The 27,585-nt window shown below is 35.4% G+C and overlaps 1 protein-coding gene across 3 annotated transcripts in view; it reads left to right on the forward strand.

Annotated features, from left to right (window-relative positions):
* VPS13C (vacuolar protein sorting 13 homolog C) overlaps window positions 1-27,585 on the forward strand; it is a 173,977-nt gene that overhangs the window by 105,948 nt on the left and 40,444 nt on the right. For 2 of the 3 annotated variants that reach the window (XM_024735158.1, XM_024735159.1), the window contains exons 42-59: window positions 161-264; window positions 659-826; window positions 2,041-2,345; window positions 3,308-3,455; window positions 5,891-6,041; window positions 8,304-8,416; window positions 12,020-12,189; window positions 13,528-13,775; window positions 15,131-15,360; window positions 16,851-16,943; window positions 19,558-19,923; window positions 20,305-20,391; window positions 21,700-21,855; window positions 22,056-22,320; window positions 23,176-23,336; window positions 24,342-24,463; window positions 25,176-25,470; window positions 26,750-27,139. In XM_024735158.1, coding sequence (XP_024590926.1) covers window positions 161-264; window positions 659-826; window positions 2,041-2,345; window positions 3,308-3,455; window positions 5,891-6,041; window positions 8,304-8,416; window positions 12,020-12,189; window positions 13,528-13,775; window positions 15,131-15,360; window positions 16,851-16,943; window positions 19,558-19,923; window positions 20,305-20,391; window positions 21,700-21,855; window positions 22,056-22,320; window positions 23,176-23,336; window positions 24,342-24,463; window positions 25,176-25,470; window positions 26,750-27,139 — 3,572 coding nt within the window. The remainder of the gene's footprint in view (window positions 1-160; window positions 265-658; window positions 827-2,040; window positions 2,346-3,307; window positions 3,456-5,890; window positions 6,042-8,303; window positions 8,417-12,019; window positions 12,190-13,527; window positions 13,776-15,130; window positions 15,361-16,850; window positions 16,944-19,557; window positions 19,924-20,304; window positions 20,392-21,699; window positions 21,856-22,055; window positions 22,321-23,175; window positions 23,337-24,341; window positions 24,464-25,175; window positions 25,471-26,749; window positions 27,140-27,585) is intronic. The other variant, XM_024735160.1, reaches the window with a different exon arrangement.

Here is a 27,585-nt window from a genome sequence, read left to right on the forward strand (position 1 = left end):
GGCAAAAAAAAAAAAAAAAAAAAAAAAAGAAGTTGTTACCTTTAATATGTCTAATAGTGAGTAATTTTTATCTGTTCTCTATCTTGGTAGTATATTATTGAATTAAAAACCACTAAATTAGTTCACTTGGATTAGGTGAAAAGTGTTGTATTTCCCACAGGAATGGATGCCTCTATTTCTGTGAGGCCAAAGCAGACCGACATGTTTGCCAGACTTAAGGATATCATAGTTACGAATGTTGATTCGACTTCCATTCACAAAAAGGTAATTAAAAGATACGTTTCTATATTGAAATTTATTTTTGTTATTTGGGGCTTGAGTTGCCTTTAATCATTTGTTCAGTGTATATTATGTATCAGGCATTTTGTTAGGGAGTAAGCATGAATATGGTCATCATCTGCTTTCACAGTATATATAGACTAGGTGATTTGTAGGTTATTTCTAACCAATTAAGTGATTGATATCTCCATTGATAAAACTTTTTTTTATAGATATAGGAAAAAGTTATTGTCAAGTTAAATGTTTTTAACTAATTTGTTGAAGGTTAAATTTAAGTGATGCTTCTTTATATATCAAGGATTCTGTAATAAGGAAACTTATTTATAATACAGTGATACAGCTCTTTTGATATAATAACCAGTTAATTTAATACTTTTAGGCTGTCTCTATTTTGGGAGATGAAGTCTTTAGGTTCCAAATGACTCTTTATCCAGACGCCACAGAAGGAAAGGCCTATGCTGATATGTCTAAAGTAGATGGCAAACTTACTCTCAGAGTGGGTTGTATTCAAATTGTTTATGTTCATAAATTCTTCATGTCTCTTTTGGTAAGTTTATTTTTTAAATATATTTATTTCTCATTGACACCTAAGTATCTTTGCCTATACATCTGAACCTAGGTAGTCAAAATCTTTACTAATGGGGCTGTGTGATAAAGTCCCAATTGCTGAATAGAATATTACAATTAAGGAAATCCTTTACATCATGGATAACTAAATGAATTTTTGTTATCATTGTTTTGAACCTGTGAATGATCATTCTTTAACATTTCCATAGTTATATATTTTGAAAGTACTTCCTGATGTTTTAACTAGGCTTTTCAGTGTTATTTGTTTTATGAGAGACCCTTAAAAGGTACTTAGCGAAAAGAATCTTTTAAGGAGGTCATCAGGCATTTGAAGGACTAATACTGGAGCTTACAGCTTTTGATTATAATTATGATCAAGGCCATAAAATTCTTTTAATTATTTATTTCCATGTAAGTGTCATGGGCTGAAGAGTTTAATTTGCCTATGCCTCTTAGCAGGGCTGTTAATCAAAGCTTTTAAGTTATGGATTTCTACCTAAACCATCATGTTTTATTTTTCTGGAAAGTAATTTATTTGGAGGGGTGTTAGTTTAATAAACTAAATAAACCATTTACATTTTTAATGGAAGAATATTGCTTCCAGTCCTTTTCTCCATTGGGAAAAATCTTTCCGTTTTTAGTTGAAATTGAGGTGAAAGATCTCACTCTAAATAAAGAATTTTTGACTCTTATTAATGATTGCAAGATTGTAAACACTTCAGCACCTTTGCTCATGTTAGAGTACACTTAAGAAAAGAACCTTTAGAAATAAGCGGGCAAAACCTTAGTTTCTTAAACTAAGGACTAAAACTAATAGACTTTATTCCTATGACCTAGAGGTACAGAATTACAGCAACTTTGGGAGATGTAAAGAGTTCTCCTTCATCTTTTTATTTAAATTTGAATTAAGATGACAACATTCATGAGTAAAAGGGATATTTTAAAAAGTATTGTTACCAAAATTTGTCAAAAAACAAATAATTCTGAAATACATAAAGTGAAAGTTAAAGGATTCTTTCTTCCACTTGTTAATTATCACAGAGTGTATCTTTCTAGACTTTACTCCATGTACACAGTCATAAATAACGTTTCTTTTATATCACCTCTTTTTTTCAGTTTTTCTTTTTTAAAGTTTTTCCTTTTAAAAATAAATCCTGTTTTGGGGGAACTCTAAATACCAGTATCTTCCAACAGGACTTCCTCAACAATTTTCAAACTGCCAAAGAAGCTTTGAGCACAGCTACAGTCCAGGCTGCAGAAAGAGCTGCTTCCAGCATGAAAGACTTGGCTGAAAAGAGCTTCCGCCTTTTGATGGATATCAATTTGAAAGCACCAGTTATTATCATTCCTCAGTCTTCAGTATCGCCTAATGCTGTTATAGCAGATCTGGGTTTAATCAAAGTTGAAAACCAATTTAGTGTAGTTTCTGTGGAACAGTATTCTCTTCCCCCAGTCATTGATAAAATGAACATCCAACTCACTCAGCTGAAGCTGTCCAGGTATAAATATATAATCCAATGGCAAATTACTTACTAGAAATAGAATTTTCATAAAATCTTTGCCAGGGGTAAAACACTCTAGTGATTTATGGTTCTTATTCCTTATTCTAATTATGAAACCTTGACTGTTGGTTTTTGGTTAGTGGTTTATAATGGTGGATCTCATAGAATCTACATTTTGTCTTACTAAATTTATAACGTGTTTTTTTCACTTTATAGAAATTTCCTATTATAAAATTATAGTTTACTGGATAATACTTAATTTAGATTTATTTTTATTTATTTTCTCTGCACATAGCTATTTTCATTTCTGTACAGAGACAAAGACTTCTTAAAATGTAATAAAATTTAAGATTTATTTCTCATTTCCAAACCTTGTCACATTTAGGAATTCTCAGTAAGATATCTAATGGATTATCAAATCCAAATGGGAAAGTGTTCGCTCTGTTGAATGACAAGAGTAACTTATTTGGTGGTTCAAATGTTTGTTGGCAGGCAGGCTAGATATGACTGTTATAATATGCTTGTTTAACTTCTAGGTTTGGTGAGTTTTTCCCTTTGAGTTTGGAGAAGTACTAATAACATAAACCTAAGGGCTAAGTAGAGTATCACTTTCTTTGTCCTCCAATTTTAGGAGGATATAACATTTGTTTGTATGACGTTGGACTCGTTGCTATTAAATATCCTTGTGAAAGATAGTAAATAGTGCAGTAGTCATACTTCATGAAATTTGTCTCTTTGAAATCAGCATTACATAGGGTTTGTTTTACATAGCTCTGCATATAAACTTGAATTATTCTGATGCAGATTGATTTGTGAAAAGAAACATGTTCTAAAAGAACTCTGATAGCAGCCTTTAGTGTTTAGAAAAATGCTCCGTGGAAACTGTTACACAGTATGATAGTCTTCATTTTAAAATGTAGATTTTAGAAATGTAAAATAAATTCTTATTTATCTTTCAGAACAATTTTGCAGGCTGGCTTACCACAGCATGACATTGAAATTTTAAAACCAGTCAACATGCTTTTATCCATACATCGAAATTTAGCAGCATCATGGTATGTGAAAATTCCAGGGATGGAGATAAAAGGAAAACTAAAACCTATGCAGGTAAGTATATGTATAAAATACATGAAAATTGCTAGATAGGCTTTTATCATTGATCACAGTGTAGTTCAAGTGGACATCAGAAGTGATAATACATTTTTAAAGGGAATGCTTTGTTAACTGGAAATGAAGTTATCCTAGTTTCCCACACTTTTCTTTATTTCACATTAATTGGATATTTGGTAAAACCAAGCAAGAACTCTGAGGTTAAAAGCTATGGAGTCTACAGAAAATATTATTAGTAATTTTAGAAAATTCTATTAAAGTTTTAAGGCAGTTAAATTATAAGACACGGTAAAGTGATATTTAGATACCACATTCAAAGCACCTTAGTAGTATTTTTAATGTATAGAAGCACTCTTTTATAGAAAAGTGGACATTTTCAATAGGTGAATATGTTTATTTGGTAAGCATATAAACAGCAATACTTTTTTTAAACATCTTTATTGGAGTATAATTGCTTTACAATGGTGTGTTAGTTTCTGCTTTATAACAAAGTAAATCAGATATACATACATCCCCCTATCTCCTCCCTCTTGTGTCTCCCTCCCACCTTCCCTATCCCCCCCCACAGGTGGTCACAAAGCACCAAGTAAACAGCAATATTTTTAATACTGTAGTTAGCAGGTCATATGTAGGCTCACAGGAAGAGATGATACTGGTCGAAGATGGTCGTGGAAGTGTAGGAATCTTACGGTTCTAGTGCGCCTGTGGGTGAAACTGTTGAAGCCAAACAGTAGGGGATAGGGAAAGGGAGGGAGTGGCTAAACAGAATGTGTGAAAGACAAATAAAAATTTAGTAGTTTAGTGGTTTCTGATGTCTGTGATTATTTCAGAGTTAGTTCTAAGATTAAACAAGAAGGGTCAAAGGAGCAGAGTCCTACTAGGGAAGATGTTAAAATTGAAGTTTGTTGTAGGAATGAAAGATCCCTATCTGTAGTATGAGTAGATATGATCTATGAAGAAGAACATCTGTTCAGGGTATTGATAGAGACTTTTCTATTCTGGAATATGAGACTGTTCTCTTAAATTCTCCCTTGCTAAGATTAGCTCTCAGAGCTAATATTTGATCCTTTTCAAATATTAGGAGGTGGTGAAGTTAGCTGTTCTTCAGGCAGCTGTGATATCTTGGTTGGTGTCACAAGTGGGAATGAGTATACAAAGAAGTCCTAGGGAGTTAAAGTGATATCTGTTATCTGAGGACTAGGGCTTGGAGCAGATAAGAAATCCCTGGTCATTGTCTCTTGCTAAAATATCTCCCCAGTTTCATTTAGGCTGGGAATCAGGCAATTTCCTTGGTGATTGGGACCTAATTTGGGGGACATAGGGTACTCTGATGTTCAGAAGAAAAGGTGCTATGAATGTGTCTGTGTGAATTTGTGTTTAGGTACTTGAAAAAGGCCTTTTGGACCACTATATGTGTAGGGGAAGTGTACAAGAGATGGAAGGATTAAAAGGTTTAATGGATCTTAGCAGCCAGTAGCATCTTTGTTTGTTCTAGCAGCTTCATGTTGTTATGCAGCCACCCATGAGGTATATGATATTATTCCTATTTTAAAGATTAAGAAACTTGAGTTAGGGACTTCCCTGGTGGCACAGTGGTTAAGAGTCTGCCTGCCAATATAGGGGACACGGGTTCGAGCCCTGGTCCGGGAAGATCCCACATGCCGCGGAGCAACTAAGCCCGTGTGCCACAACTACTGAGCCTGCACTCTAGAGCCTGTGAACCGCAACCACTGAAGCCTGTGCGCCTGGAGCTGGTGCTCTGCAACAAGAGAAGCCACCGCAATGAGAAGCCCATGTACCGCGATGAAGAGTAGCCTCCGCTCACCCCAACTAGGGAAGGCCCGCAATGAGAAGCCCACGTACCGCGATGAAGAGTAGCCTCTGCTCACCCCAACTAGGGAAGGCCCGTGCGCAGCAATGAAGACCCAATGCAGCCAAAAATAAATAAATCTAAAAAAAAAAGCTGCATTGCAGGAGAGCATCTTTCTTCTTCTTGGTAGAGACTGGAAACTGAACAGCATTCTTCCTGTATTGAGTTTGGAGGAGAGTAAATAATGTGGAGGAAAAATCCAGTAGTGGATGTAAAGAGAGAGAAGCAGAATGGAGATGAGGAACTAGGGAGAGGGGAGAGGGACACAGGTCCAGGAACAGGACAAGATAGATAGTAGCAGTTAAGGCAGGAAGAAGGGAGTACCGGAAGTAGGGGCTTGGATATGAGTGGAGGCAGATGCGTGTTTACACACAGGAGTAATGTCTAATACTGTACAAGATGAAATACTTTTATCCTGGTATTCATGGTTAGAACTTGCTTTTTTTTTTTTTTAGTTAGATGTACAATTAGTTAATTTGAGGGACCATAAATTAAGACATAGATATTATATTTTGCATTTTTTATTACTTTGTATTAACAACAGCCTATTGTTGCTTTCTAGGTTGCTCTCAGTAAAGATGACTTAACAGTTTTAATGAAAATTTTGGTAGAGAATGTTGGAGAAGCTTCTTCACAGCCAAGCCCTACACAGTCTACCCAGGAGGCGATAAGAGTAAGAAAAGACGTTTCCAGTAGACCTGACCACCTTAAAGGTATAAATTGATGGAGATTTTTGCTTTGATTATAGAGAAAAATCAGTATTAATGCCATATTTACTGTTGTTTTTAGTTGTCCAGCATAATGTGGTGTGAATGATCCAGCATTGTATTATTTGCTGTGGAAAATCAGCTGGGGCTGCCTTGAAGCTCCCAGGGGAAGGAGATAGGCTCATTGCTCTAAATGGAGGGCCCACCTCTTATCGCCTGCATGGTGCATATTTGCCCTTTATTTGTGAAAGGTGAATTTGTCCAATATAAGGGACACGGAGGGGGTGTACTTTGAGAAAAAGCAAAGTAGGCATGTAGCATAGTAAGGTCCAAAACTAATTGAGGGAAAAGGACCTTGGTGTCATACTCAGATGACTGGTCCATAAAAAAGGAAGGTATTCTTGTTTAGTAACAGCATTACTTATCTGGCTTCACTGGGGAGTGTGATAGTCAGATACATAAGGGAGTTTCCCAGATTATTAAAATTGAATCTTTCAAAAGCTCTGAACCTTTTAAATTCAGCCATTTTTAAAAGATAATTTTTCTAAAATATAAGGTTTCTTTTTGCTTTCTTGAACAATTATATAGAATAATTTTATAATTGCACTCTTTTCATCATTTAAAATCGTTATGTGAATATCATATGTTTTATTTTAGACTGTGAATAGGTTAATATTTCCATGGCTAAAAAGAGATGAAGTGTTCCTTTTCCATGTAATAAATGGCTCCAGACTGCTGTGCTTTTATAATGCTCAGGTCATCGGCTGTTACTTATGACAACAGTTGGTAAAACCGCCAGTTAATAACACTGTACCAGCACTGCTTCACCTATAGTTAGGTCTGGTGTGTTTTGAAATCACAAAACAAATGACTAGAGCAGTGTGAAAAATAAGGTTTTTCATTCAGGATAGTTATGAGTACTACATGAGTTTAGTGAGGTCAGCATCTTCTCCCAGGTTAAGTTCATGCCACTGTATAGACAGATGCTAGATAAGTAGGCTGTAGCTCCGGTTAGACAGGAACTATGTACACATGAATAAACTGCAGCAGGCAAGCTTTATGTGATTAAGGATCTCATTATGTTCAGCTGTGGTCAATTCGTGTCTCTGGTTCAGGCTATACAGTTAATGTGGTACTTGGGAAAGCTTGTGAGTTCAGATGGAAAAGCTACAAAGATGATGAAGATTGGAATGTAAATTATTTTCAGGAAAGGTAAAGGAAAAAAACCCTAGAGCTTTCCAACTTGGAGAAGCCTTTATCTGGTTAAAGTTATGCAGTGTTTGCTCTTCCAGTAACTTGTACAATAAGAATAGACTTTCCTATAAATGACAAAAAGAATAGAATCAATCTCCAAAAGAGATTGCAGAATCACTTTGTAAGAGTGATTGAAAGCAATATGTATTGTTCTTTGTCTAAAAAGTTTCTGCCTAAAGATGAGGGGAGAGACTGAATTATTTAAGTCTCTTTCACCTCAGAATTCCGAAGGCTCTCTGTCCCAAATTATATTTGAGCTCCCCTCGACTCTGCTTTTGAATTACATTCTGTTCTTCTTGTAAAGGTAATGGATTGGGTGATATAGGTAATTAAAGATAGTGAGACGTGAACTACACTAGCAGAGGATCTTTTACTGACTGGCTGTCTGTTGTAGGACAAAGTATTTTACTTTTCTCTACCTCTAATTTCATAATCTCTTGAGAATGGCTTGTAACCAGTTATGTGAAATGCTTTGATAATTATAAACTATAATGAAGTAGTCTTGCTCTGGATGGGCTTTTTTAAAAAAGTTGTCTTGATACTCTTTGCAAGGCCCTCTCTTTTTATTTTAATTTTTATTTATCTATTTATATATATATATTTTGCGGTACACGGGCCTCTCACTGTTGTGGCCTCTCCCGTTGCGGAGCACAGGCTCCAGACGTGCAGGCTCAGCGGCCATGGCTCACGGGCCCAGCCGCTCCACGGCATGTGGGATCTTCCTGGGCTGGGGCACGAACCCGTGTCCCCTGCATCGGCAGGCAGGCTCTCAACCACTGCACCACCAGGGAAGCCCCTCTCTTTTTATTTTTAATGTAGATAGTCTGGCTCTATCACTTTGCCTTGTATTAAATATATATGGAATACATGCCATTTTTGTTAATTGTCTCATAATGATTTAAAGAATCCTTGAAAATATGATATAAATTTAGAATCTTAGCTTTTAAAATTTGTATAAAATCATATACATACTTAAAAGCTTTTTAATTTTCATATTTATGTTTAAACCCTCAGAACAAGAAGATGGGACAGACTCAAAGCTTTCTTTGGACCAGAATGTCACTCTCCAGTTTGACTTTCACTTTGAATCTCTTTCTATTATACTTTATAACAGTGATCCCCACCAGGTATGTAGTTAATGTTTGCATCTAGGAATATGTCTTTAGCTCTTGATATTCAATTTTAGAATGTTGTCATTTTTTTCTTTTTTTTTTTTTTTTTTTTTTTTTTGACGGGCTATTTCATTGAGGCTTGTGGGCTCAGTAGTTGAGGCGCGTGGGCTTAGGTGCCCCGTGGCATGTGGGATCTTAGTTCCCCGACCAGGGTTTGAACCTGCCTCCCCTGCATTGGAAGGCAGATTCTTTACCACTGGACCACCAGGGAAGTACCAGTGTTTTTAATCTTACTAGACCAAGGAAAAGTTCTTACTTTTTTCCAAGCAATATCAGCACTAAAACACAACCTATCTCTAGGAGAAGAATTTTATATATGAGTAATTAATTATATGTACAATTTTATTACATAGTTAGATATATATGCATATTTAACTAAGGAAAATAATTTAGTAGTGGCTTTGGAACCTTAGAGGATTATTTTTAAATTCGTGATTATCCATGATATATAAGCATTAATTATGTTTCTCGTGAATAAATTTTATATGTAGTAGATACATATTAAGGATACTGATGAGTGAATTGAGGAACCAGGGTCTAGTGCCATTATGATTTGAACCACATAATGTGTAATAGATATTTTAGAAAGCTATCTTTTTATTATATAGGTAGTATCTTCTAATAAATGTTTTTGATTTTATCAATTAATATCTCATAATACTCATACATATGGCACCCATAATATGCGCTGATTGTAAGTATTATATCTGTTGTTTATGTCCATTTATATGTTTTCTTATGTTTCATATTTTCTAAACGTTATACAATATTCATACATTGTTATTGTTCGGCCTTGGGCTCGTGTCTGTCATTTGTGCAATGGACTGCCTTAATTTCATTCTTTTTTCCAAATTTTATTGAAGTATAGTTGATTTACAGTATTGTGTTAATTTCTGCTGTGTATCAAAGTGATTCGGTTATACATATATATATTCTTTTTTTATATTCTTTTCCATTATAGTATATCACAGGATATTGAATATAGTTCCTTGTGCTGTACAGTAGGACCTTGTTGTTTATCCATCCTGTGTATAATAGTTTGCATCTGCTAATCCCAAACTCCCAATCCTTCCCTCCTCCTTGACAACCAGAAGTGTGTTCTCTTTATCTATGAGTCTGTTTGTGTTTCGTAGATACGTTCATTTGTGTCATACTTTAGATTCCACATATAAGTGATATCGTATAGTATTTGTCTTTCTCTTCCTGACTTACTTTGCTCAATATGATAATCTGCAGGTCTATCCATGTTGCTGCAAATGGCATTATTTCCTCCTTTTTATGGCTGAGGAGTATTCCATTGTATACATGTACTACAGCTTCTTTATCCATTCATCTGTTGATGGACATTGAGGTTGTTTCCTTGTCTTGGCTATTGTGAATAGTGCTGCTGTGAACATGGGGGTGCATGTATCTTTTTGAATTATATTTTTGTCTGAATATATGCCCAGGAGTGGGGTTGCTGGATCATATGGCAACTCTATTTTTAGTTTTTTGAGGAACATCTATACTGTTTTCCATAGTGGCTGTGCCAATTTCTATAACAGTGTAGGAGGGTTCCCTTTTCTCCACACCCCCTCCAGCATTTGTTATTTGTAGACATTTTAATGTTGGCCATTCTGACTGGTGTGAGTTGACTGCCTTAATTTCTAATGTTTAATGTTAAGAAAAAGATCAGAAAATGACGTAATGGAAAATGAACAGTTAAATGGATTCTTCATTTCAGTTAAGGTACTATCGTTCTACTGGTTTCTCAGCCTTAGAATCTTGGTGTCTTCTTTTACTTCTTTGTAGACCTTCTTTATTCATTTAGATAGAGTACTGTCAGTTTTTTCTTTGAGTGAACATTTGTTCTTTCCTGGCAGTTTTCACTGCTGCTTTATTTGAAACTTCTTAGCTCACACAGTACTGCAGTGGCTTCCTTGTTTGTTGCTCCTTTTCCTTTCATGCATCCTAGACATTGGCACAAGTCAGTTTCCTCAGTTAATCTTATGTAGCCGTTTACAACTTCCCATTCTACTTAGAAAGCATTCAGTGTTATGTGAATTTTAACTTATTAGAAAAATTCATTGGCTCCAAATTGTCTACATCAGTAACCATATCACAAACGCTATTATATTGTGATCAGTAGACGTGTCACTGGTCATTTCTATTAATAGTTACAGATCACAAGTTTGTGAACTATTTACATTTTTATAAATTAAAGGCATTCCAAGTTTTCCAATAATAATTTCATTCTGACCCACTTACATGCCTTGTACTCTTTTGAGTGAGAGAAGGTAGGGAGTTATAAGCAGTGTGCCAAGAATTGCGCATCACCAGTACCCTTTTATCAATGCCATGGTCTATAGTGAGCAATTATGACTGAACTGATCATCTTTACTTCCCCGAATTTTTGGTTTTTTTTTTTTTTGGTTGGTTATAAAGATTGAGGTCCTTTTTCCTTAAAGTTTAAATATTTGGCTTAGGATCTGAGACCACGATTAGACCTCCACATTTCTTTCCAGACATCATTCCCTACCTTTCTTTTATTGGAATATTTAAGCCTAAGATGCCAGTGTGTACCTTGTGCCCTCAGAGCATCTTGAATTGTTTGCTCATGTTTTTTCCCCATCTAGAATGTCTTCTACCCCTCATAGCCTATCTCATTCAACTCAGTCTCTCAAGCTCAGTTAGTTCTCAACCTTCTTCATGAATTTTTCCCAGCCCACAATGATCTCTTTGACCCTATGAGCTTTTGCTGTTTGTATTCTTTACCTAATCACTTAATATCCTTTGTGGAATATGGGAAGATATAAGTATGAATAAATAAGTGACGGTATATCATTTTTTAATTATTTACAACTTACAGCATCTCCTTGGGATGTTCCTTGTAATGTATTTCTATTGTATTTTTTCAATTAGAGTATAAGCTCACTGAGATCACCTACCATGTCTTATCCTTATCCATTCTCATAAAGCCTTTAGTTTCTCTCACAGAGTGTTTTACAGAAGAGCTCATTAAATATTGGGTTGGCCAAAAAGTTTGTTCGGTTTTAAGTAAAAATAAAAGACCTTTTTCATTTTCACCAAGAAGTTTATTGAACAATGTATTCATTAACCAAACGAACATTTTGGCCAACCCAATATTTGTAAGTTAGCATAACTGATTGACAGTTTCCTGGGTTTTTTTTAATTTGCATTGAATTGTAAATTAGAAATTTTTATGTATTAACCCTTGTTGAAGATCAGCACACACACTTATATATTTATTTGTATGTGCACATACAGTCACAAACATGCTCTTTGTTCCAGTTTTAACACACATACTTTAAAAATTTGTGGTATGGATTTGCTTTTTTTTTTTTTTTTTTACATCTTTATTGGAGTATAATTGCTTTACAATGGTGTGTTAGTTTCTGCTTTATAACAAAGTGAATCAGTTATACATATACATATGTTCCCGTATCTCTTCCCTCTTGCGTTGGATTTGCTTTAACCTCTGAGTTAAGAAATATGTTTAAAAGTAATTACATAACACCTGAAGATAATTGATTCTTTTGCTTGAAAAATATACCACAGGAATCCAAACTTTCATTTCATAATGACAGTTTCCGGCTTGGTGAACTCAGACTACATCTTATGGCCTCTTCAGGGAAGATGTTTAAGGATGGCTCAATGAATGTCAATATTAAACTTAAGACATGCACCCTTGATGATCTCAGAGAAGGAATTGAGAGAGCAACATCAAGGTTTGTCATCTCTGAATTTGCCGCACATTGTATAAGGTTGACATTGCACTTGGCATTGCTACCAGGCATTGATTGCTCAGCTTAAGATTGTCAGAAGGGGTCTTTTGATCATCTTTTTTGGGATTCTGTTTCTTGGGATTATCAAAAGACGTCTTTGGTCATATTTCAGTTTGAAGTGCATCAAGAAGTAGTGCTAATTTCAGGCTCAGTTGCTTTAAAGTTTGAATGAAGGGAAGTTTAATAATATTGTCTTAAATGTGGGAACTAAGAAACTGTAAGAATTTTAATAGTTAAATCCACATGGGGTGGTTGATTGGTGATATATTTTTCTAAATTGTTCACAGTAGGCAGAATCTTTTTTTCAAAAAAGCCTTAAAGTTATGGATCTTTCTTTTGTTTTATTTTGTCTATATATTTTAAAACAGTTTTGTGAAGTTTCTTTAAAAGTTTTAGTAGATCAACTATACTTAAAAAAAGACCCTACAGGATTAAAAAAAAAATGGAATCCCTAATTTTCACATTATCAACTCATTTTTGAAAGATTAATTTATATCACCCTACTATAAAGTGAGAAACATGCAACTTCAATAGCCTAATTATATTTTTATTCCTTTCCCAAATAATGAGATGCATAATATTTTTGTCCTTGTTTTTTGGAGAAAAACCATTCTGCTACTTGAAGTTGGACCCGTTGAATACTTCTGAGCCCTTTGTTTTTCTAAGAGATGAATAAATGAGGAAAGAGTGCTATCATGCAACCAGCTTTTCTGATTTGCAAATTTCATGTCTTGGGGTAGCAATCTAGGCAAGGGTGATAAAAGCCATCCTTCTGTTTCATAGCCTGCTCTTTGCAGTGCACATGAGGATGTGTGGGAATTATTATATCATTGCAGACGCTTGATGAACACTGCCTGATTTGAATTACATTGAATAATTTGGGAGTCAGTTGTATAGGATGATCTTTGGAGACAAATTCTTTCAGGGAGGTTTTATTTTGTAAAATAATATAAAGAGGTTGTCTTTAAAATTTTGTGGGACCACATTAATGTGTTTTGTTAATTGCCAAACTTCCTTTCAGCAGTCATTGTTTTTCTAGTATTACATTATAATTATAAAATATTCTATAATTACTTATTATCATGAACCTTGCTGTGGAGATTAGGAGACCGTGTCCTGGTTGCTGATTAGCTAATTAGACTCGAGTTAACACTGATCTGTTTTCTATTCACAGATTGGAAACTGAAAGGTGAAAGAAAAATTATTAAAATGTATAGGAAATGTTTAATCTTTTTAATTCTTTTAGCAGAAATAAAATAATGAATGTATATATTTTTTCAGAATGATTGATAAGAAGAATGGCCAAGATAACAACAGTTCTATGATTGACATAAGTTACACACAAGACAAGAATGGAAGTCATATTGATGCTGTTCTTGACAAGCTGTATGTTTGTGCCAGTGTGGAATTTCTGATGACTGTGGCAGATTTCTTTATCAAAGCTGTACCTCAGAGTCCAGAAAATATGGCTAAAGAATCACAGGTTCCACTGCGACAGACTGCCTTAGCAAAAATCAAGATGGAGAAAGGTTAGCAGAATTTATCTGTCACCTTGTATATTTTACCAAAATTACAAACTGGAAAAAAGAGAAATGGAGAAATTAAGAATGTAAGATTACTCTTTCAAATTTAAATGTATTCAGCAGAAAAACCTTAGTAAGCATAGATTTTTTTTTTTTTTTTTTTTTGCGGTATGCGGGCCTCTCACTGTTGTGGCCTCTCCCGTTGGCAGACGCGCAGGCTCAGCGGCCATGGCTCACGGACCCAGCCGCTCCACGGCATGTGGGATCTTCCCAGACCGGGGCACGAACCCGTGTCCCCTGTATCGGCAGACGGACTCTCAACCACTGCGCCACCAGGGAAGCCCAAGCATAGATTTTTTTAAGAGAGAGGTGGAGTAAAAATATCTATCGGATCAGGCACCAGGAAACCTCCGCTCTGGTTCCAACTCTGCCATTAACATTTCTTTACCCATCCAGAAATACAGCCTGTTTTATAAAAAGGGAATCTTTCATTCAAAGAAAATATTTGGAAGAATTAAATCATATTGAAGAGCAATTAAACAGCTGAAAGCAGAGGGTGGGAGTATTGGAGGACCCAACATGACACCCCTGGACATCACCTTAGATTCCTTAAAGTTAGCAGAGGGTTTGTGCAGGTCTGGTCTCTATGTATGCTGGTGCCACTCCCTGACCCATAAACCATTTATTCCAGCATTGCCAAGTAGATCAGTGATTTTCTCTGTTAAATTGTGATTGTCTAAGGTCAGGCGTTTTTCTCTCTAATGTGCAACTCAGCAAGATTGGAAAACTGCCGTTTACTGGCAAGGTCAGAATTTTATTTTTCCATTTACCTTTCTTAAACAGTAATCATGTGATATCTCTGTATTCATAGATGCATGTAATGTATTTATACTATAGATTGTATGACACTGACTGTAGACTTAAGGGTGAAATCAAGGCAGACAAGTAATAATGGCCTGTGTACTTACCAGGGTCTCCTGTCCTCTTCCTGATACTCCCCTCGCCTGTTTTCCCTTCCTTGCTCCTGCAGCATAACATAGGACACTCAGACGTATACACACATGCATCGCATATATGTGTTAATTCTGACAAAAAGAACTTCAAAACAAGATGGTTTCTGCTAGGTCAAAGTGAGAATGATGTTAACAACAGGGATCAAGATTGCATTATCCCACGTAATCAGCATTTGTTAGTAATCATTTATCGTTAGTCTTTACCGATCAGTTATTAATATTGTTACTTTCACCATATCTATAATAGCAGGATATTACAAGCAACTTAGCAACTTACAGATAACATGTACCCAAGTGACAAGATTTACTTTACTAGAACTTTTATGGTTCCTATTTTTGTTTCTTCAGATGACTCTGTAAGACCAAATATGACTTTAAACGCCAAGATCACAGATCCAGAAGTGGTGTTTGTTGCCAACCTGACAAAGGCTGATGCTCCCGCTCTGACAGCCTCATTCCAGTGTAACCTCTGTCTGTCGACATCCAGACTCGAACAGATAATGAAAGCTTCTGTGAGAGATCTTAAAGTGCTTGCTTGCCCTTTTCTCAGAGAAAAGAGAGGAGAAAACATTACCACAGTAAGAATTACCTTATATTCTAAACTTGGATTGAAGGATGGCAGATATGGTTGATTCATAGAATCCCAGAATGTGAGAGCTCTGTAGGACTTCAGAGAGTATTTACTCCAGCTTGAGATTTTACAAATAAGGATGTTGAATTCCAAAGATGTTAAATGATTTAGCCATGTCTGTAGTGACAGAACTGTAGACTGTCTCCGGACTCATTTTCATTATACTGTCTTTTGCTGAACAGTGTTTGAATTTTAGTACAAATCAACATTCCTTTTCAGCTGTTGCTTTTGTTCACCACAGTATATCCAATGAGTGAGTGGATGAATGAACCAAAAAATTCATTAGTCATGTGCCCAAAAGAGATTATGTTTTGCTTCATTACAAATTAACTTCAGTTGTGCTTTCACATTATAGTTGAAAAATGTGGTTTTAGTTAATTAAATTTATTACTGTACCAAATGTTTTTTAATGTTAAATTGATAATTTTATGTTAAAGAGCATCATTATATAATGTGACTCATTTGCAGTGTTATTTTAAATTAAAAAAAATTCATGGACAAAGTGACTTGAATAAAGAAGTGCAGTGCTAAGCTTAATCTATACTGTATCATGAAACATTCTTTTTAGCAGGATCATCTTCTATTTTTTTTTTTTTGGTTGCACCGGGTCTTAGTTGTGGCATGCATGTGGGATCTAGTTCCCTGACCGGGGGCCCCCTGCGTTGGGAGTGCAGAGTCCTATCCACTGCGCCACAGGGGAAGTCCCAGGATCATCTTCTTTTGACATGTCACAGAAGGCTTATATTAATCATTCTATTTAAAGCTCATCCTACTTTTTTAAAAATGAAAGTTATGCACACTAGTTCCCCCATTCAGTTCAGGTGCATTTTATTTGTTTCTTTAATGATATTTAATAACATAGCCTTCATGGTTTTAATAAATCGTCGAGTTTGAAGATTTGAAATCTGTTCTAATAAGGAAATTCAAGACTGACCTGTTGTTAATCATCTGGAAGCTGTTCATTTACCTACCTTACTATAGTCTTTTTTTAAAAGGAGTTAACAGAACTATTTGTTTAGAATAACATTTTCAAGTGATTTAGTGACCATAAAAATTATAATGAAATACCATTTCCATTTCCTCATTTACCTCTTTGCAAATGTAAGACCTTACCATAGTCCTTAGCTCATTTTTGTAGATATCTTAAAAGTGTATTTTACATAGGGCATCATCTAAAAGACATTTTAGCAGAAGGAAACATTTTAAACTTCTAATAGTAAATGTGCATTACTACTTAAGAATTTGGCATAAAGGAATTCATCAGAACCGCTTAAAGTCCTTTCTAATGGCCATAGACTTGTTATAGTTTGGAGGAGCCCTCACAAGAGATTCTCAGCTAATTTAATTTGCCTTTTTGCTTCTAGTTGTAGACTATAGTTAAAGATCTCAAATTAAGTAAGACATGTTCATAAGTAAACTTCATTTATTTGTTTCTAGATCTTACAGCCCTGTTCTCTATTTATGAAAAAATGTACATGGGCTTCAGGAAAAGAAGATATAAATATTGAAGTTGAAGAATTTATAATTAAGGTTAGTGCCTATCATATTATTTAGGTGAAGATCAATTCTTTTTTTTTAATTAATTAATTTATTTTTGGCTGCGTTGGGTCTTTGTTGCTGCACACGGGCTTTCTCTAGTTGCAGCGAGTGGGGGCTACTCTTCGTTGCGGTGCGCGGGCTTCTCATTGCAGTGGCTTCTCTTGTTGCAGAGCATGGGCTCTAGGTGTGTGGGCTTCAGTAGTTGTGGCACATGGGCTCAGTAGTGGCTCAGGGGCTCTAGAGCACCGGCTCAGCAGTTGTGGCACATGGGCTTAGTTGCTCTGCAGCATGTGGGATCTTCCTGGACCAGGGCTCGAACCCATGTCCCTTGCATTGGCAGGCGGGTTCTTAATCACTGCGCCACCAGGGAAGTCCCACAATCAATTCTTACTTTTCTTATCTTTTGATGACTCTCACATCTAGAGCATTATGCTAGTCACATATTTAGTAATCAATAAAAACCTCTAATATTAAAATACACTTTTCTTTAATGCAAATGTTTGTTTCTGTTTTCTTTGAAAGAGTGCAGGTGAGTCTTGAGCAACGCGGGGATTAGCAGTGCTTTAACTTTATAGTCAGACCTCGGTATATGCGGTTCCTCAGAATCTGCATTCCTCCATGTCTGAGGTTCTACATCTGCGGATTCAAACAGCTGTGGCTCGTGTAGTACCATAGTATTTACTACTGAAAAAAAATCCACATATAAGTGAACCCCCGCAGTTCAAATCCATGTTGCTCAGGGTGAACTGCACTTTTAAATGATCAGCATAGTTTTTATCTAGTATATTTGTGTGTGTGTTGGAGATTGGGTTTGGGTGGGGAGAGCAGAGATGAATTGGGAAGAGAAGGAAAGGAAGGATGGAAAAATGAGGTTGCTTTTATTTTATTTGCAATGTTATTTTTAGGCTTTTATTTGAGATGTAGTTTGGTTGAATTTAATAATTATGTGATTAAATGTTTTATTTCTCTTATAAAATATTTATAATGACAGATGTATGCCAGAAATAAATTATTAGAATTTTTTTAATCTCTTACATTGGTAGTATTGAAAAAGCAATCTGCTCGCCAAAGTACTTTTCTCTCAATATTTTAAATTACTGGTTTGTCTTAGATGGTGTTTTGTTAACAGATTTACTTTTCTACAGACTTAAAATGCAAAATGGGGAGAAAACTTGGATTTGCATGCATTTTGTCTGTGACACTGGGTTAAGGTGCTGAGGGATTGTTTTTCCATGTCTTTCTTTGTATATCACTTTACTTATGTATTGAGCCACGTTTTTTGAGCCTTTACTGTGTATGAAGAATGTCCTGTACAAGGCACTGAGGGTACATGGTCCCTACATTCAAAAAACTTAGTGATATATGTGAGAGAAAGAAGTAAATGAGTGATTACTTTCAGCTTTCAGTGCTAGAGGCATGCATGAGGTGCTCTTGGGGGTGCAGGCAGGAGCCTCCAGCTCAGACTAGGATATCAGGGGAAGCTGTCTGGAAGTGGGGCTACTTGAACTGAGCTTTGAATATCTGAGGGCGGTTAGATGGAGAGAGAGGGAAAGGGTTACCTAGACAGAACCAACAATATGCATAAAGGCAAAGGCTTGAAAAATCCTTTAAGGACTTGGAGGGGTGATCCCATGTGGATGGGGAGAATGGTGTGGTGGAGCCATAGGACTGGGAACACTAATTATAGGTGACATTAATAAGACAACGAAGAAAAGGATTCAGTTGACAGGTAAGTTTGGGAAATACTGCATACTCGCTCCTTCTTTTGGTGATGTGATCATATCTCCTTAGCATATTAAACAAGTAAGGGTTGTGAGAAGTGAACAGTAGAGGAATCCACTTAATTTCTTTAACCCAGTATTGCTGAAACTTTGGGAAACCAATGGGTAGCTTAGGCATCAGGTCACAAAGAAGTTCGTGTCCTACGCTAAAGAGAGTTTTAATCTTACCCTGAAAGTTATCGGGAATTGTTGAAGATTTTAAACATAGGAATGACATGCTCAGATTTGGGTTTTAGAAAAATCATGTGGTGGGTGGCCTGAGATGGTGCTGACAGGACATGGAAGACATCGTCGTTGCTAAGAACTAAGGCACAGTGATTGGAATGAAGAGGTGAGCAAAGATACTCTCCAAAGATAATAGGAGGTGGAATTTTCAGATCTTAGGGTGAAAGGGGGTCCATGGTGATTCTCAGGTTTCCTATGTCGGTAAGACAAATGAAAACCATGTGTGTATATCTTGATGAGGATCACATACTTTGGTTTAGTTAATGCAGCTGGTTGAAAAATGAAAAATTCAGTTACACGTCTACATTTTTCTGTTCGCATAACACTGTTTCACTCTGAATTAACTGATTTAACTGTAGGTTTCGACAATTGACATGCACATTAGTCACTTAATTCCAGAATAACCTGGGCAGAAATCACTGTTTTGAGGTTAGTTGACTTGGCACATGATTTTGTGTGTTCTCTTTTGTTTTCCTCAGTTATTAATTTAATATATATAAAATTTTAATTAGTTACTTTAAATTTTGTGTGTTATATATTGGTTCTTCTCATCTGGGAAATAATTTATTCTAAATTTTTTTCTCCTTTCTTTTTTAAAGATTTCACCCATAATTCTTAATACTGTGATGACAATAATGGCTGCTCTGTCTCCAAAGACAAAAGAAGAGGAATCCAAAGATATATCTAAGGAAATGGAACATCTTTGGGGTGTCAAATCTATTAGTGATTTTAACTCTTGGTTTCTTGGTGTTGACATGGCCACAGAAATAACAGAAAATTTCAGAGACATTGAAACTCCACTGATAGAGGAAAATTGTGCTGTTGTTGTCCAGTCAGTTCAAGTTACCTTAGAATGTGGTCTTGGGCATCGAACTGTACCTCTGTTATTGGCGGAGTCTAAGTTTTCAGGAAGCATTAAAAATTGGACTTCCCTAATGGCTGCTTCTGCTGACATGACACTAGAGGTATGACCACATGAATTATTACCCACCTTCAGAGGCAACTTCCTTAAAAGTACAATGGAGGAATTAAGAAGTGAGCTTTTTTGTGTGCATGACCATAGCAAGTATATATATGAATAGATAATACATTCTAACATTTAATTTATTCATGTATAGTATTATTTATTTGGTCATTACTTTTTAAGGGTTCTTTTGCTAAATAATTGGTTTATGGAGCAAAGTAAGAGTAAAATAAAATGCACCCTCTTTATAAATATCCTTTGTGTCCTTAGGTATGTTGTTAAAATGGTTATTGGCATATAACATTACTTAATATTTTTTCCTACTGGTTATAGAAATATGTAGTTAATGTTTAAAGACTCTCATAATTCTGTGCCTTTCCAGGTTCATTATTACAATGAGACCCATGCTGTATGGGAGCCACTGATTGAGAGAGTGGAGGGGAAGAGACCATGGAATTTAAGGCTTGCTGTAAGGAAATCATAATAAAATAATATCATTGTGTATATTCATTTATATATATATATATATGTTAGTTCAGAGATTCTCAAGATGTAGTCCAGGATCTTTGAGGCCCTTTTAGAGGATCATGGGATCAAAATTCTTTTCATAATAATATTCAGACATTATATATCATTTTCATTCTCATTCTCTCATGGGCATACAGTGGAATTTTCCAGAGACTATGCAATTTTGCAGCAGATTGAATACAAAATTAGAAGTGAGTCCACTTGTCTTCTCTTAAGGCTTGCACTAAAGAGATTTGTAAATACTCGTCTTCTCACTATGTATTTTTAATGGTTATTTTTCATTAAAATATTATTTATGTTAACATGTAACTGTTGGTTTTAAGTGAATATTTAAAATTTTCTCAGTTTTAGTTTCTCATAGAGTACATACTGATAGATAATAACCCACATAAGTGAAGCTCTTTGGGATCCTCAATCATTTTAAGAGACCAAAAAATCCAAGAACTGCTATTCTGGTTCATGAATTCTTTGTGTCATCTCTTCATGGTACTTCCTGAGAACACTGCAGAGTCCTACATACTGAAACACATCTTCCTAGATTAACAGGAACACAAGTTTTATACCCTTCACAAATTATCACAGCACACTTCTCTGGGGCAACTTGACTCAAGTGTGAGGCATTGAAATTGACTTAGCAGATTCTTATTTTAAAGATGAGCAGTCACTTAACCTGTGTCCTAATTTCCTCTCAGTAAAGTAGAAGTAATATTTCTGACCTACCTCTCTTTGGAGTAGGCAGGCTAACAAAGGATGTTTTATAAGACTTTTGAAATGCCTTTAGAATGAAAACTATGATGGAATCTGATGGCTGGTTGAAAGCTTATCATATTACTTATTTATAGGTGTTACTGGTAAAAAGTAGAAGGAATTCCAGATGTTACTTCCAATAAGGATCAGTTTAGACTTCAGGGTCCTCTTAGAGTGCTCATCAAAGTAAAATGACCAATTAGGTGACACTGGGTAAATAGCTTTCTCTGGTGAATGCACAAAAGACAAATATTGTAACTTACTTGGAGTCCTTCCATGGCACAACTCTAAACATTTCCCTATGCCTGGACTACACACTGAAAGAAAGAATGCTGATTTGTGCTAAGTCAGGGTGAAGCACTGAATATTTTTGAAAATGAGACTTTTGAGGAGTCTTAATACAAAGTGACAAGGTTAGGAGAATTTATCCTTGACTCTATCGAGAGTATTTTAATTTTATTATTCGTTGGCTAATAAATTTGCTATGTATTTATCCTCGTAGGTAAAGAAGAATCCAGTCCAGGATAAAAGTTTGATGCCAGGAGATTATTTTATTCTACTTCCTGAGCCAGAAACAGAAGTTGATATTTCTTCAGGAGATACAATGAATATAACAATATCCAAAAGCTGTCTTAATGTTTTCAACAATTTAGCAAAAGTATGTTTGGTTCTTGCTTGGACTATTTCATAGTTTGGTTCTTGCTTGGACTATTTCAAATGGAATTTTAAATGGAAACGTATGCATTATTTTTGTTTGTCATCAACATTCGTTTCTAAAAACTGTGTAGTTGAAATTTAGTTTTTAAAAAAAATTTGAATTTTGCAAAAATTTTATTGTGCTGTTGTGTTCCTTTTCAGGGTTTTTCAGAGGGCACTGCTTCTACTTTTGACTACTCTTTAAAAGACAGGGCACCTTTTACAGTAACAAATTCTGTAGGTGTTCCCATTAAGGTGCAGCCCAATCAGAATCTCAGAGTGATGGGCTCCCTTGAGAAAAGTGATGTGTGTGATGTTGATGCCGGTCAGAAATTGGAATTGGAATATGCCAGCATGGAACTTTCATGTCAAGGGAAGCTATCTACACTGAGCCGTCAGGAGAGCTCCCTCTTCTCTCTGACCTTTGGTATGCTATACTTATGCTACTTTTAAGGGTATCTTTGGAATTACTGGTGTCAGCTTATTTTTGATAAAATACGGAAAAATACTTGCTGCAGATAACCTTGAGAGACAACATTTTTAAAGGCTTGAAACAAATAGTTGATAAACTTTTGTTTTCTTCCTCTAAACTTGAGAAAATTAAACTTGATTAATTTAAGAATTACCTTAGAAAACTAGATTATTTCTTTTTTTTTCTTTTTTCTGTACGCGGGCCTCTCACTGTTGTGGCCTCTCCGGTTGTGGAGCACAGGCTTCGGATGCGCAGGCTCAGCAGCCATGGCTCATGGGCCCAGCCGCTCCGTGGCATGTGGGATCTTCGTGGACCGGGGCACGAACCCGTGTCCCCTGCATCGGCAGGCGGACTCTCAACCATTGTGCCACCAGGGAAGCCCTAGATTATTTCTATGTGCTTAAATAGTACAGTATGTAGTATGCTTCAGAAAGGACTGGAGTTCAGTGAGGAGAGAAAATAACTATATTCAGAAGTCTTAAAATGTTGACAGTAGTTATCACCATTTCAAAAAGAAAAGCGATTTTTATTGTTATATAGTTGAGAAAATAAGGAACAAGTTGGATTTTGTTTGTTTTAATACATTTAGAACCCCAAGAGAAGTTGTTTGGGGTCAAAAAATATTTTATAATAACTAGTTTCCTTTCTTTGTTAGCTCCTGTGTCTTAGAAAAGAATTTTGTGTAGTCTGCATTTCTAGTCATGAGGAAGAATACTCTTGTCATTATTTTGAGGTGCTGCTCCTGATCTGTCTTATAAAAATTTAGGTAAATTAGTATTTGGAATGTTTCTCACTTATGCTCTGACTTAGCACCTCATGGATATACAGAAGTTACAAAAGTCCCTGTTGCCAGACCTGGACGGCGATTGTATAATGTATGGAATCCCAATGCCAGTCATTTTGACTCACTTGTGGTACAAATTGATGCAACTGAAGGGAACAAAGTAATTACCCTTCGTTCTCCTCTGCAGGTAATGCATTAAAGTGAATTGTGTTCCTTTAAGTATATCAAGAAATATTAAATCATTTGGCTGAATATAGAAATATAATAAAACTTCATTAGGTCAGTACTGATTGTTCAGAAATAAATAATAGTTTGAACTGGGTATTTCCTGTCCAACTTACTTTTGTAATATTCTTCATTTTAAATGTCTCATGAAATGCTGTTGTTAATTTAAAGCCCATTTTTGTTGTCTCCTGGGTTACTTATGATTTTAATGAAACTTTTTGTCTATTCCTTTAAAGATTCAGAACTGAGGAGTATTGCAGTAATAGCTGGTTGTCAAATAGGATAACATTCCATTCTCTTTGTATTGTATTTTTCAAGTATGTATGAAGGAATATTGAAATGGTCTCCCCAGAAAAAAATCTTAGCATATTAATCTGTATAAATATTTTTTTCCACCTTTAAGGCTTTATCGATTTTTCTTTTTCTCTGCATTATTACAGATTTCAGCATATGGTCAGCAGAAGAATATTTCTTCCTACCTATAACATCAGATAAAAATGAAAGGATTTCCAATTTTGGTCATTGTCTCTCAGTTTACTATTAGCTCCAACCTATATTACACTGTAGTTAAGGAAGGATTGTATTGTATTTATTTACCTCATGTTTCCTTTACTATCCTTTTCTGTTTAGTTGTATGGTGCATTGAGAAAAGGTTGTAATGAGGAAAATATTATGACTGAAATCCTCAAAGATTAATAAGTATTTGAAAGATAATAATACACACTAAAAAATTCAGTCTGTAATATATGAACATGTGAATATCCTAATAATTTTTAACTTCTGTTTAACCATCAAGTTTCATATATATAGCTCCTTAAATATCTTAAAACTTTTCAATTACCATAAAAATATCTTCCAATATTGGGCTTGAAATTTTTTAGATCCAAAAGTGATTGTGTGTGGCTCACATTTTTCTTTTGAACGTCTACATCTTTTTAAACAACTTGTATGTTTTTTTGTCCAACAGATTAAAAACCATTTCTCTATTGCTTTCATCATCTATAAATATGTTAAGAATGTGAAGTTATTGGAGCGCATTGGAGTAGCCAGACCTGAAGAGGAGTTCCATGTTCCTTTAGATTCATATAGGTAGATACTTCCTTAAATATGTTGATATAAAAGGTTCATAATATATATTTTTAATTCTGTGAATTAGGATCTTTATTCTAGAAAAGAGTAAAATATCTATATTCTACATAATAATAATTCTTATTATCTAAAGATCTGTAAAAGCCAGTTTTGAGACATATAGAGAAATACATTTATATTGTTGAATTTACCAGATGAAATTTCCTGTTGTATACTTGATGTTTTAGAATTTTCTGAGGCTTTTTTTTTTTGCTGTATGCAGGCCTCTCACTGCTGCGGCCTCTTCTGCTGTGGAGCACAGGCTCCGGACGCGCAGGCCCAGCGGCCATGGCTCACGGGCCCAGCTGCTCTGAGGCATGTAGGATTCTCCCAGACCGGGGCACGAACCCGTGTCCCCTTCATCGGCAGGTGGACTCTCAACCACTGCGCCACCAGGGGAACCCTCTGAGACTTATTTTTATTAGATTGCCTTTGTATTTGAAATGACTTTTTTTTTTTAAGTTGTCATTTTTTACAGAATATTTTTTCCCAGAAGGTGCCTCCATGAGTCAGCTGTGTGACTTTGGGCAAGTTTCTTAGCCTTGTTTTTCTCATCTGTAAAAATAGGAATAATAGTACTTATCTTGTAGAGTTATCAAGAAGAATTAATGAGATTCTTTTTCTTATGTTCTCAATAAAAACGTTTTTCCCACTCTGTTTTCTTCTTCTGTAGATGTCAGTTGTTCATTCAGCCAGCTGGTATTTTAGAGAATCAGTACAAAGAATCCACCACATATATTTCCTGGAAGGAGGAACTTCATCGGAGCAGGGAAGTCAGATGCATGCTGCAGTGTCCGTCAACAGAAGTCAACTTCTTACCTCTTATAGTCAATACAATTGCTGTGCCTGATGAATTAACCTATATATGTACACACAGGAAAGACTGGGATCCAGCTTACATCATTCATCTTTACCCTACTGTCACTTTGCGGAATTTTCTCCCATATTCTCTAAGATATTTACTTGAGGTATGCCTCTTGCATTTTGTTTGACTTTTATTATTACATGGAGTGAATTCAGGTTTGTTTTTTTTTTAATGGTATTTTTAGTTGAGGTCAGTGTTTTACATTCATCTACTTGTAATGCTTTAATAACATTAATAATAGCAAAAACTGGTATAACATCTACTTTGTGCCAGCCACTATGTCATGTATTTTACATGTATTAACATATATAGTCCTTACAATAACTTCCTGAAGAAGGTACTGTTATTAGACCCATTTTACAGATGAGGAAACTGAGTCACAGAGGGGTTAAGTGACAGGTCCAGGATCCCACAGCTAATGAATAGTAGAGCTGGAATTTGAACCTAAGCAATTTGGTTCCTTGTTCTCCACCACTAAACTCTGCTGCATCTGCTCTAAATTAATAATTATAATAGTCTCCTTATTATCTGTATAATTATCTTAGCTAAAGTATGGGAAAATGCCAGTGAGAAAATACTTCATCTTAATTTATTATGAAGTTAATTTTAAAGTTTTTTGTTTTAAAGTGATGATTATTTGGTTCAAGTTTCTGTTGAACTGAAAAATAATTACTGTCTTAAAAAATATTGGGGAACATTTTCTAGTAATGAAGTATGATAAATATTTTTAAATTTGTACATGCCACAACATATCAAAATACAAAAATCTGGAAAGTCTTTGGAACCTAAATTTATTTTCTTTGTCTGACAATGAGCCATCCCTGAGTTGCAGAGAATAAAATTAATTAGATGAACTAAGTAGTATTTAGACAAGAGATGTTTTCAGTAAGGAAGCCAAATTAATTATGTTGCTATTACTCATTTTTAAAGTAGTTCCACCTTAGATAGCTTGTCAGCATAGCTTGATATCACTTTTCTTATTCTATTTGTATGAGAACTATTAGGTGTAGTATGTGAATAAAGGATGAAGCTGAAGTCCAGGCAATTAAGTGGCTCATTTAATGACATAGCTGTTAATGGAAAACAGCCAGTGTTCTGGAATCCAGCCTTTGATTCTTGGCACAGGTCTTTTTCTCAAAATTTATAACCATTGGCCTGCTAATGACCAAAAGACAGTTTCTGACTTTGGCTATGATATAGTGTTTTATTTTTAATCATTAGTAATTGTTGGATATTCATAATATGTAAAGTTGGTACCTTGAAGACTTATCAGTTAATGTGAATCTGGTAGGTTACTTAGTATTTGTATAAAATATGGATGTTATTGCAGAGGTTTTTAAAAAATTGGTAAGCAAATTTAGTTTTTGTTTGTTTGTTTTTAGGGAACAGCAGAAACTCACGAGCTAGCAGAAGGCAGTGCTGCCAATGTTCTACATTCGAGAATCAGTGGAGAAATAATGGAATTAGTTCTGGTGAAATATCAGGGCAAAAACTGGAACGGACATTTCCGTATATGTGATACACTTCCCGAATTCTTTCTTGTGTATTTTTCTTCTGACTCCACAGAAGCGATGACAGTTGACCTGTCAATACATGTCAAGCGAATTGGCAGCCAGATGGAGCTATCCATCTTTAGTCCCTATTGGCTAATCAACAAGACTTCTCGGGTTCTCCAGTATCGTTCAGAAGAAATTCATGTGAAACATCCAGCTGATTTTAGGGATGTTATTTTATTCTCTTTCAAGAAGAAGAACATTTTTAGTAAAAATAAGGTGTGTTTTTATTGATAAAACGAATTACCTGTTTATTGTTTATCTAATGCCATGCTTACCTCTTTGCTCAGTGTCACAGGTATGAATTAGGTCCAAGAGGACTTTTAAGGAATACACGGTTAAGTGGGATATTAGGGACTAACGACAATAGTGTCCCAAGGCTGAGTTACCTTTTTCTCTGGTGCCCCTAGAATTACTTCTGTTCTTGACATAGTGTCAAGTAGAAACCTTGATTTTATGTAGGTTACCAGTGATGCAATGGCATTTCAAAAGATAGAACAGTTGAATTTGGTTTATTTTAACTGAACCCTCCTATGTGTGAAGCACTAAAGCAGGCCTTCGTGAGAGAAACCTAATGTGTAAGGCCTGATCCGTTATGCTCTGGTCCCTTCTTTCCTTTTCAGAGTCGCATCTTGGTATAGTTTACCTCTATGCCTTTGTATGGC

This window comes from Neophocaena asiaeorientalis, unplaced genomic scaffold, assembly GCF_003031525.2.
Source record: "Neophocaena asiaeorientalis asiaeorientalis breed wild unplaced genomic scaffold, Neophocaena_asiaeorientalis_V1.1 scaffold264, whole genome shotgun sequence".
NCBI classification, from domain to species: Eukaryota; Metazoa; Chordata; class Mammalia; order Artiodactyla; family Phocoenidae; genus Neophocaena; species Neophocaena asiaeorientalis.